Consider the following 12,196-nt stretch of genomic DNA (forward strand, 5'->3'; position numbering starts at 1 on the left):
TATAGAAGACAAAAAAAAAAGGGTAACAGCTTTCAGAGGTTCATCCCATTTGAATAGAGAGTAGCAACTGCATGGTTTATCCTGCTACTTGTAATTCTGTAAGTTTGTTCCTCGAAGCTGATGTTATCAGAGAGAGAACATGCCTATTTATGAATGGAGAGTTTTGGTGTGGGACTGTGTGTCTGGCCCCGGCCCTGTGGCTGCATCACTCCTCCTCCTGCTCAACCTGCACTGCAGAACTTTTCTCTGATCTTCACAAACACTCTGACAAAAGTGCCTGAGTCTGCATTCACGCCCCGAGTCAGGAGATGGGGAGGAGGGTGAGGCAGGGAGGGGAGCAGAGAGAGGAGGAGGAGGAGGAGAGAATAAGATGGTGCGGGGGGGGCAGGTGAAGGAGGGGAGACGGAGAGATGGGTGCGGGAGAGAGAGGTGGCATGCAGCCAACAGAGAGGAAGGGGAAAAGTTGTGAGGGAGCTGGGGGGACGGGGCAGGGAGAGGAGTCGGCGTCATTGATGCTCTGCTGAGGGGAAATGAGAGCAGCGGCTTTTCCTCCTGTCCGTCTGTCTCCCTACGTTTGTGTTTTTCTCCCCCCTCTCCTCTCTAATTGTCTCCCGTCCTGGCTGCCGCTGCAATGTGGCTGGCTCTGCAGTGAAAGTGCTGGCTGGCTGGATTCTCCTTGACTGAACTCTGACTGTGCGCAGTGTGTGTAACTCCGCCGCTGTCCTATCCACACTGACTCAGCTGTGCAGCCTGCCGGCCTCTGAGAGAGCACCGGCTGCAGGAGCAGGTAACATGACAAAACGTAATCTCTGCATGTGTTTTTTCCTTGAGTTTACCCATTTTACATGGGGTAAAGAGTAGTTTCTAGCATGCAGGAAACACACACAGACCTGTACCTTTACCTGTCCCGAATGTGCTTTTATAGGGACTTTATATCCTATGTCAGTTGATCAACTTTTTATTTCCTCCCTGCTCTCTCTCTCTGTCCCTTTCTTCTTCTTTGCCCTCTGTCTAACCTACAGTCTCTTTCACAGGAGTGTAGTGGGGGCTGGCGGGCAGGCTCCTCACCCCCAGCTGCTGCAGGGGCACAGCTTGGACTTGTTTGGGCTGAAGACACCCAGACAGCAGCTTCCAGATTTAAGTCCAGTATACCAGAGAGGATAAGTTGCTGTAAAGGATATTTTACAAGTTCTCTGGAGCCCGCTGGATTCTGCTGCAGCAATTCTTTTGGAGCTGATCTTGCTGCCATGGAGGTCCAGTGGGCCGGGGTTAAAGTCCCGAGGATGGGCCCTCAACACACAGCTGTCGGCCTGATCTTCTCTCTGCTGCTTGGTAATGTCTGGCTCTCACTTTACATCACCCCTCTTTACTTGCTATGGGATGCCACAGCTCATGTGCACCATGCCTCTTGTCTCTCACCTTTATTTTCCTTTAAACTTGAGTCAACATGAGCATGTGTTTGTATTGTTATGCCGAGTTAGATCTGACATTGACCTTCATCAGCTCCTGACATACGCAGGTGTTTTTTGTATTTTTATTTAGTCCATGTGTCGGTACACTAGGATTTACAAAAGAGGATTGTTTTGTTGATAGGACTAGTTTAAAAGCTGTGTGAGTAGTTTATGGGTTTCATTACATCAGTGCTGCTGGGTCTGCCTGGAAACAGAAAGGACACAGACCATGACGGGTTCATAAAATGCAGTTGTTTGGAGTCTTTGAGCGGCTGCACACTGATCTGTGATCCGAATTGCTATGGATTGGGATTGTATGTCCACAAAAGTATATGTCAGTAGAATAGATGCTCTTGTAAATGGAAAGCTGACAGACTATAGGCCCTGCCATGCACTGTTTATTGTGCTGGGCCAGAGGTGCATCTGCAGTGAAGTGCAGTAGGGCCACTTTAAGCAGTGTCTTGTAAAACATCAGGAGTGCTTTTGCAGTGCACAGACAGTAGGTAACTATGGGTGTGGGTTATCAACGCAGTAATAGTTCAGCGAACACATACTTAATAGATAAACATCCATCAGACCATGCGTGGTCACTGACATTATTGTCAGCTCTAAAACATCCATTCAACATGACCAGTCTTTCAAAGTCGATCACATTACAAATCAATAATACATTTAAACTATTACTGTCCCATTTACACATGTGACCTTCATTGTCAGTGGTGATGTGCTGCCAGGTTTACATTGTAATGGTATTTCCAGGATTTGTTGTTTGCAGGTGTTATCTTTATTTAGAATGAACACCAAACAAGATGGCGGCCTATAAGTTAAACTGCATGGTAGACTAACTAGCAGATGCAGGTGGCTAAGGAGCAGAAAGAAAGATGCTACAGCGGTTTCGTCAAAGCTTCAGCATTTGACAGGGCTGTAATGATATGTAGTGATCTTATGTCTTAGTATGTTTGGCTTCCAACAGGCTGTTCACGTTGAATTATGTTCCACTTTTAGAGACAATTTTTTTTTTCTTCGAAATCCTCATAATTCAAAGCAAATCACCTTTTACCTCAAATAAGATTGTTTTAGGACCCCCCTTGCGAAAATCTCAGTTTCAATGATGTGGGTAGCATAGTGATAGCATTACAAAAACAAGGTTTGTTCTTGTTGACATATTTAGGCTAGAAACTAGAGCATTGCTGTTCTACTTTTATCTGAATCACCATATCTTTACCTAGCAAAACAAAACTTGATTGGATACCTAAAACACAAATTCAAAACAGAGCCCTTACTGATTTAAGGGGGAGTAATGTTTTAATGTTTAGACACAATACAAAAGAAATGCAGGCTCATTGAAAGGAGAACAGATCAAGAAATTAGACTTGTTTTGTTCTTGGTCTCTTATCAACAGCTTCAGTACCTAGAGTAATGGTAGCATCATTATATTGTATCTTCATTGAAAATAAATATTTAAGTACACACAAAGAAACACAAGTTGTAAAGAATGCAGAATGCACATCTTGCATAAGGCTGATCAAAAAGCCAGCGTGACACTAAACATTTTCTCAAGGATCTAGACGGGAGGGGTTGTTTCTATTAAAAAAAATGTGCAAGCTCACTGTGCTGCATTGGACCAGCTGAAGAAAAGGGTTGGAGTGAGTGAGGTTTGTGAGATAGCCGTGGTGAGAGATGAGAATGAATCAATATCGTTTCCACATACAGTACGCCACAGCTCCGCATGGATGGAGCCGTATCTGCTGTTACGTTACTCCTCTTTGCTGCAGTGGTGCTTGTCAGACGTTGACCTTGACCGTGTTATGAGCCAGGCGTAACACACTGTGCCCAAAACAGAGGGCACAATCCTGGGAATGTTAGAAACAGCACCGAAAATACAGCTGCTCCTAAAACCATTTATCTTATCCTGGTGTCAGGTTTTTTTGTATTACCTCTGCACATGTGCACTAGTTCTGCACAGCATCTTTTGGGCATGCAGTTTACAAGTCACACACTAGATGGAAGCATTAAGCACTAGGAGCCTTAGTGGTGTGAGCATTCAGAGAATTGTAACAGCTGGTTAAATGCTAAGGTGAACCTATTTGTTACCTGTGATCTTGACACAAAACTAGGTGGCTAAATGAGAAGGTGAAACACCTGCTAAGTCGAGAACAAATAAGGAATAAGGCAAAAACATCTAATAAAAAAGACATGGCAGTTTTCTCTTTTGAATGGTGGAAGTCAAATGTAATTACAGGGACTTCCTGTCTGTGGTCCCTGGTGTACAGTAACAGTTCTTACTCTGGGCACAGCAGAGTTTCTCTTCTCTTATTTACATAAATGTCACAGGTTTTTGGTGTCATGTCACTGTGGGTTTGACTAGCCTAGTGCCTTAGTATATGTTTACCTAAAATAAGATTAAACTGGTTTCCAACAGAAACGTTCAAAGTGGGAGGCTGGAAAATGTGAATTTGTTCTAACGTTAGCTAAAAGAAGATCATACAGCCTAAATGTGGGTGATTTGTTTAAAGAGCAGGAGCCGGAAGTAATGACTATTTAAATGTTCAATGAATCTGCTTTAGCCAATTAAAGATAATGTATGTTCAGGATTTCTTGCTGTTCTGAAATTGTATTCTGATGGTTAATTGCACCTTTTGTTAGTCGGATTTGATAAATTGTCAGCTAAATGAAATGCAATGTAATGGTAAATGACTGCATTTGCGTAACACTTAATCCAGTCTTTACGACTCCCAAAGCGCTTCGACACTCAGAAGTGATCATTCACCCATTCATACTGATAGAAAGCCCACCACACTTCCTCACAGCCACATCACAGTAATCTGTTGATTGTTTCTCAATTAATTGTTTATTTTGAGTAATCTCAAATCTGTGAACATCTTGCTACAGCAAGCAAATGATTAACTTAGCTTAGCACAAAAACTAAAGAAAGTATCTGAGTGACAGCCACAATAAGAGCTGTTCAAATTCTCTAATTGCTAAGGAAAAGTGCTTAAATGCCTTCTTTCTCATCACCTTAAGCATAAGTAACCCTATATAGACCATCCTTAATGAAAAGAAAGAAGGAAATGCTATCCCACACTTCATTTATAGTGATGGCAGACCCACAATAAGATCCACATTCACATAGTTGGGTAGCCTATAGGTGCAGTCCAATTATCTTAGCGCTGTAGTTTTCTTTTCTTAGTCCTTTCCGGTTAGGAAAACAATTATATTATAGTATAATTTTTACTCTTCAACCGCACAGAAGACTTTCTCTTTACCCCAGGAAAACTTCAGGAAGTACTTTCTCATGATAATGACAAGACTTCTCAAACATGCACGAACACACAGGAACATCTTTGTTCAAAGCTTTAAAACAGTCTAGGACATAACCCCCTGTAAAATTGTATAAAGAAGCACATGATACCCATTTCTCAAAATGTTGAAAGCTTGCTTTAAAGTAGACTGACACTGCTGCACTGTAAAATGTAATTCTATTCCCGTTCATCCTCAGGCGCGTGGTATGTCCAGGGCCTGGAAATGTCTGTGGGGAAGATTCCCTTCCTGCAGGCGGTGAATGGCAGCACAGTCTTGTTGCCTTGCACGTACTTGAGCTGTATCGGCATTAAAGACCTCTACTTCAGCTGGTCGTTTAATGAAAATGGCACCATGCAGAAGGTAAGATCCCTCTAGTTGAGAGGAATGTTCAGGTAACTAACTGTTTGGAAGTTTTTAGATGATTGACTGCTTGTTGCTTCCGTCAGGTGTGCGATTCCTATATAGTGTCAGAGGAGTCGAAGCCAGATGTGAGTATATATCGAGAGCGGGTGGAGTTTATTGGGAAGAACATTGACCGCAACGTCTCCATCTTGCTGTGGAACATCACCTTCGAGGACGCAGGCGAGTGGACTTGTTTTGGACGCAACCCCAAAGAAAAGGGCCGGAACCACAGCACCATCTTCACCCTCATCGTGGTGGACGAGTGTGAGTGGTCTTAGCTGGTAATGTGCGTCATATATGTGAAGGAGGGATATGGTTTGTTTTCCTTTCATCATATGAATGGGTTCTAAGGTGAAATTGTATTCTTATTAATTTGTATTTACATTTAGTAACTGCCCAAATGATCTTAAACCAGTCCAACATAATCTCACCTTGAACAAATATTTGTCCCTTTCAGCAACAAAAGTGGACCTAATTAAGTGGAAAATGTGCCAATCTGACAACACATCCCCTTAGATTTGACTAGTTTAACTATGTGCCCTGACATACTGTATATTGGCCAATCACAATGTAGGACAACTCATTGGGGCTAGCTTGATAGCCCCATAAGGTGCATGCTGAAGTGCAAATAAACTAGAACATGCATTAATTGGTATGCTAATTAGATAAATCAGGCCACATATATATATATATATATATATATATAAGGCATATAAGGCATGTACTGCTGAGTAAAATAATGAAAATTACCGAAAATGATCAGATAAAGAATGTACATCTAACTTGTGTATTTCTCTAACAAATGTTTGAATGTAGTTGAAATTAATTATTTGGTTACGACCTCCGAACAAAAACAAAATTCAAAAGAGCTTATATTCCTTATGTTAAAAGTTGGAGAAAATGTTTATTTTTTGGAACCTCTCATTAAACGGATTATATATACATTTGTTCCCCCAATCATCATTCCTCTGGTGTTCTGTCCATGTCTGCAGTAAGGGTGGTGGACAACACACTGACCATCATCATAGCCTCTGCTGTGGGCGGAGGAATCGCAGGGCTAATGGCCTTCATGTTGCTCAAGAACTTCACTCTTTTTGTTCTTGCCAAGCTTGAGGAGAAAAAGTGAGTTATCACCACCACCTGCGCGTTTACCAGCTATGTCACTTTTTCAGACTGTTTGATCAGAGCCCACTTTTAGAGGATGTACAGTTCTAACTTTGTCTTCTTTTCCCCCTGACGCCACTGCAGTAAGGAGTGCCTTGTAACTTCATCAGGGATCGACAACACAGAAAATGGCCTCTCAGGATCCAAAGCTGATTCAAAACCAACACCAAAAAGGAAATGAGAAAGTGCACGTATATAACAGCATATAAGTACTTATAATGATGTACTGTTGCATATATTTGTATATGCACACGTGTTTGCACACAAGCAAATTCATTATGTTTAGGTAGGTTCTTAAAAACTGCCTGGCTGTGGCCTTCAAAGGTGAATACATACATGTGCACACAATGCTACTGCATGTGCACGGAAAGGTAGCTGTGCAGATGATATACAACTATAACTTGTGCAAGTCAATGCACACATAATTATTTAAAATGTGCTCATAACTTTAAAGAAAACAATATTTAAAGGATAATGTCACCTACCATAAACACGTATCCTCTATATACTGTATATAGGATTCATATGTACTGCCCACCTTCCACCTGGAATCCCAAAGACCCTTTGCCAAAACATTACCAGAAAAAACAACTGAAAGGTGTCTTTGTTTTTCTTTTGTGTGTGGTTTGCTGTATCTTATGAAATGTCCCAATTAAAGTTAATGTGCACTTTTACTTAATGAAATGTGACCTGGTGGCGCACAGAGCCTGTATATCAGGTCCAAAAAGCAACTAGGAAAAACACTGTTACCAAGTTGCCTCTGGTTAGTTAACAACTTAACTATTAAAAAAAGAATAGTCTGGAAATTCTTCAACTGATCGATTCCCCACTGTTCGGCAGGCTCTGTAAAATATAAACACATCAACATTGTATTCGATTTGTTGATTTATTTCTGGATTTTTGGTCTTTTTAAAGATTCCCAGTGGTCATCATCTGATACCTCCGCACCTAAAAGCATGCTTGTTAATGAGCATTAAGCTACGTGTCCCTGGTTGGTGGTTTCTTGTTGAATTGATTACATTAAAACCAAAGTACGCACACATTTTATTAGATTATGGGAATGTGTGTGTGAATGGTATTTAATTGTGTGTGTGTAGGTTTATTCAAGTACAAATACCTGCAGTTGTATATCATTTTGCACATATCAAAATATGTGGCCACAGTCAGAGTACATACACATTTAAACTTTGACTGTTTTCATCCAAAGTCAAAACAATATATTTTTTTCTTGAGACAGGATAAAATGCAATGTAGTTATAGCTGGGCTGAATCCCTCTTTAACAAAAACCAAATTCAAAGTATCCCTTTGAAGAGATGGACATCTGAGTCAACATCAAATTATATGATGTGATATGATGTCTGATTTATTCAAACAACTAACAAAACAAAGTGTTCTTTGTGACAGAATATTATAGGACTCAGCCCAGCTCTTCATCCTGTACCTTTCTGCTTGATATAAAACACAGGTGCCTGTTAGTGCTTCTATGCTCCTCTGCCAGCGGGGACAACTACATATTGCAAAACAATTTAAAGCTCAGCAAAGAAGTAATAATACAATAAGCTTCTGAACTGACATGATAGACAATCCCTTAAAAACAACCCCACCCCTAGAAAATGAATGACCCTCTGATGATGCTGCTTTTAAGACAAATAACCAATGCATTTTAAGCATGTGCAACACAAGCCAGATTTTAGATACAATGCTTGAAAACAAAAACACTTCCTTTTTGGAGAGGAAACATGCTCCGATGTACTAAGACTGATAGAGTCAGCTCTGAGGTTAACTGTAAATCCCATTGTATGCCATGCTAATTTCATTGTGCTAACCCTTGCTAAGGCTAAGCACTTTTTGGTGACGTCGCCCTGGACACTGTATGCCTTGATCAAACTCAACATATATTAGTACGGGCCACCTTGTAAAACATGACTTGTTTCTTCTTAAACAGAGACAAATCAGTCTGTGTTTTGCAATAAATTCACAGCAGTGAAAAGATGATCCTGCCCATGCATTCAGTAAATGAACACCCATTTCAAATGTTATCAACCCATTAAATGGCCGTTTATCAGTTGTTATCACTGCCATTGAATTGTAATGCTGTGAAATGGTCGCGATTTTAAACTATGTAAAATGTAACAAAAACACTTTGTTAGGTTTAGAAGATAATGGTTTGAGTTCAACTATGTACATTAGTCACATAAGTTAAGTTATACGTAAGTAAAGTGTGTTACCGCTGTTAAGGACAAAGCAGTATGTTCACTTTCCTTTATTATTAAATATAGATCAAGATTTGATTCAACAGAGGACTCAAATAGTAAGCCCTTGATTACAGTTGCAGACATTGTTGCTTTTAAAAAATGTTTAGTCCTACACATTGGCTCCTGTCATTATTACTATGGCTACTACGTGTTGCAACCTAACGATTTTTGAATGTCCCAGCGTTGGTCCAACTCATCAATAGATAAAAAAGGTCTACTGAGCCAACTATGAGGTAAATTAGAGCCATACCACCTCAGATAATTGCTTTGATGACAACTGGTACAAGGCATTTATTCGGCTAATAAGATTTGAAGCAGGTGCATAAACATCCGTTCAGCCAGCCACTACTTTTTGCAATAAATCATCTTTAGCAACTGCACTGCAGTGAAAAATAATTAACATGGTTGCGCTGACCATGCATACAGTAAATAACCCATACATTCATACTCTAAATGATCATGGGATGAGGCCTCAGAAAGCTGGCACGGTATGGGGGCTGTAGTTCAATCAGGAAATAAAACATGCCAAACGGGGATGATTCCTACTGAGCATCATGTTAGGAGATGAATGTATCTGCATCACATACTAAAGGTGAATACAATTTCACCTACATTTACTGTTGCACATTTAAGACACTGAATGTCTGACTTTAAAATAATTACCTCTGGAGAGTGGGACAAATGTGTGTGTGAGCTCTGGGTCAGATATGATTGTGCCTCCCCAGTTTCAGCAGGTGCTAGCTCAGCGTACTCACACTATGAGTTTCTGGTGGTGCCTGAAGCTAATTTTTATGTTGACAATAATGTGCCTCCACATTAAAGAGACTACAGCCTTTAGTCACTGGCTTGAAGCAATATTGTTAAATGGATGTGTGTGACATTTTTTTTGTACATGATTATCCAATGATGAGATCATACATGTGACATCGTGAGTACAAAGCTACAGCTAATATCTGCTTAGCTTAGCATAAATACTGGAAATGGGGAAACAGCTAGCCTGGCTCTTTACAAAGGAAACAATCCGCCTACAAACACCTTTAAATCTCACTAAGCATGACATATCTCATTTGTTTAATCTTAAGTGGCACTTAGAGGTGTTGGAAGTTAGATTTCATTTTTCAAAAGTGTTTGACAGGGCAAGGCTAGCTGTATCCCCTGCTGTCTTTAAAGCTATGCTCAGTTATCATTTCAAAAAATATCCCATTAATTAAGTTATAAACCAGTGGACTATTTGCTATAAAATGTTGAATTATTATTTAGAAATAATTATCAATTTTGGGCCTATTTGATGACACTGATGGAAAGGAAAAATTGCAGAAAAAGCTGAGGTCACTTCATTGTCCCAATTATTGGGATCTTTAAAAAAACAACAACAAGGTCATTACAGGTAGAAGGTGCAACGTGTAATATATACATGTATCATATTCCTTTACAATGTTAGACTCAAGAGAGAAAATCCACCTTGGCGAAGAACTGTATGAATTGGGTTTTCAAGATATCAGGTCTTAACCTCCGGCTGTTGCTTTAAAAAATGAATACAATGTTTAGCAAATTATTTTATGGCAATCATTTTTTTTAACTGTTGAAAAGTGGGTTTTCTTTGACTGGCTAATCTCTGTCAGTTGTTGTCCTGTTAGACTTCAATATGTGAATAAATTGAGAACGTTTTTGGGCAGTGATTGTGTCAGTGAGGGCAAATGATGACAAGCAACTCTATGCAAATCACAAAAGTGACAGTTTGTCACACTGCACCTTTGAGTTACTGTGACAGTTCTGTGAGCAATACAACAGTATGAGATGTCCTGGATTAGTGGAACATCCAGAGAGGAGTTTGGAGTGGACTGGAGCCCCTGTACTCGATCAGACCCTGCAGAGCGTACAGACTCACCAAGTCATGCTCCACCGCTGCTCTCTGCACGCTGTACATCTTTAATGCTCTTGCTCACCCTTAAATTATGTCTCCATTTTCAACCTTTCATCTGTCCATGAGCTCTTAATGTATTTATTATAGAAACACAAAATCTAATAAAGTTTTTAATCAAATCTGTTCTGTGCTGTTTGACTATAAAGATTACAACATCTATTTTGTTTGCACTTTTATTGTCATTACATAGTACAGGTAGTATGTAACAAAATGGTTTCTCTGCATTTGACCCATCCTAGTGTAGGAGTGGTGGGCTGCCATTATGAACGGCGCCCAGGGAGCAGTGTAGGGAACAGTGCCTTGCTCAGGGACACCTCGGTAGCACTTGGTCTTGCCGGAACTTGAACTGGTGACCTTCCAGTTGCCAAGCCAAGTCCCTATGGACTTGTTTTTTATATTTCGCATTATTAATCCATAGGCTATCTGTAAAGTAACTAAAGGTATGTAGTGATCACTGATTGACATAATTCACTCATGGAACTACGGGTTGGGGGTATTGTTCCGCACGGAGACATATGTTGACTATGTACTGTGTGCCCTCCTTTTCTTCTTCCCTTCTCTTCCCGGGCTTCAAGCCGACAACATGTGTCTTTCTGATGCTCATTAAAGCTAACTTTGTACCTTCGATGCACCGCCTCCGACTCCTGTCTCTCGGCACTACATTGGTGACCCTGACATAAGTCTCGCAGAAGTATCCGAGACTGAACCGAACATGGCAAAAAACGCAGTTTTTCTCGAACTGCCGGAGTTTTTGGGAGCCGTCTGCGGCTGCTTTGTTCGCACCAACTGAGCCTCGTTTCGCCCTCCGCGGAATGACCGATGACAACGCACGCTATTTCCACATAGTTTCGGCACTGGGGGACAGCAAGCCTTCCGACCACATGGAGATGATGCACGACCTGCTAGGTACGGAAGAACCCGACTTCTTTTTCATGGAACTGTTTCTTCGGGACATGCGGCCGCATGTCCAGTGTTGGAGCAATAAGGACGGTGGTCTGAAGCTCCGCGCGTCCCTTGATGAGCTGGTCAAATTGTAAAAGAAGGAATTCGAAACACCAGGATAAAGGATAAACAATCATCTGTTTTAATGGTAAAAGAACAACAATACAAAATAAGGAGTACTCCTGCTCGGTTCCTAGTGCTGGGAGATCTTACTATCTTGGCAGCAGGAGGAAAAAGAGACCGGACCAAGAACACAACAGGGCTACAAGTTAGAAAGGGAGGAGTTATACCCGTTGCTCCTCCCACAGGGGTCATCCATTGGGAGATACACAAACGATGGCCTGTCGCAACGAATCAGCGCGAGCCAGCCGAGGCGACCCTGAAACAAGAGTCTCTTAAGTTTGAGGTATTTTGCATAGACTTCTTTCTCTCCGCCCCCCTCCCCCATCAGTTCAATACACACAGCTCCACACACCCTTGGCATTTTTAAGATATGTCTAAGATATAGTTGTTTATAGTTGGCTAATACAAGTAATACATGTAAGTTACTTTAATATCAATAATAATGAAGAAAACATTACCTCTGCTCTTAAGCAGTCCTACAGCAATGCGAGAAATAGTAAAACTTTACAGAAAACATATATATAGGACTCTTTGACAGAACGCACACACATTTTACTCTGCTGCCTTCCAGATGTTTGCCACGCGGTGTCCAAATAAGGATATCTCATCTCTCACATTTCCACTACTCTTT

General features: G+C 40.9%; 1 protein-coding gene across 3 annotated transcripts; it reads left to right on the top strand.

Moving 5' to 3' along the window:
- The first annotated feature begins 484 nt into the window (after positions 1-484).
- scn4bb (sodium channel, voltage-gated, type IV, beta b) lies at positions 485-10,657 on the top strand. 3 transcript variants are annotated; one of them, XM_071205500.1, is made up of 6 exons: positions 485-802; positions 1,035-1,332; positions 4,951-5,114; positions 5,201-5,420; positions 6,149-6,278; positions 6,405-10,657. In XM_071205500.1, exons 2-6 carry the CDS (start codon positions 1,248-1,250, stop codon positions 6,499-6,501), a joined length of 696 nt encoding a protein of 231 aa, XP_071061601.1. In that variant the 5' UTR covers positions 485-802; positions 1,035-1,247; the 3' UTR covers positions 6,502-10,657. The 3 variants fall into 3 exon arrangements, with proteins under 3 accessions (XP_071061601.1, XP_033954282.1, XP_033954281.1); XM_034098391.2 differs by having other exon boundaries at positions 485-787; positions 1,023-1,332; XM_034098390.2 differs by having other exon boundaries at positions 485-787.
- The last annotated feature ends 1,539 nt before the right edge of the window (positions 10,658-12,196 follow it).

This window comes from Pseudochaenichthys georgianus, chromosome 14, assembly GCF_902827115.2.
Source record: "Pseudochaenichthys georgianus chromosome 14, fPseGeo1.2, whole genome shotgun sequence".
NCBI lineage: Eukaryota > Metazoa > Chordata > Actinopteri > Perciformes > Channichthyidae > Pseudochaenichthys > Pseudochaenichthys georgianus.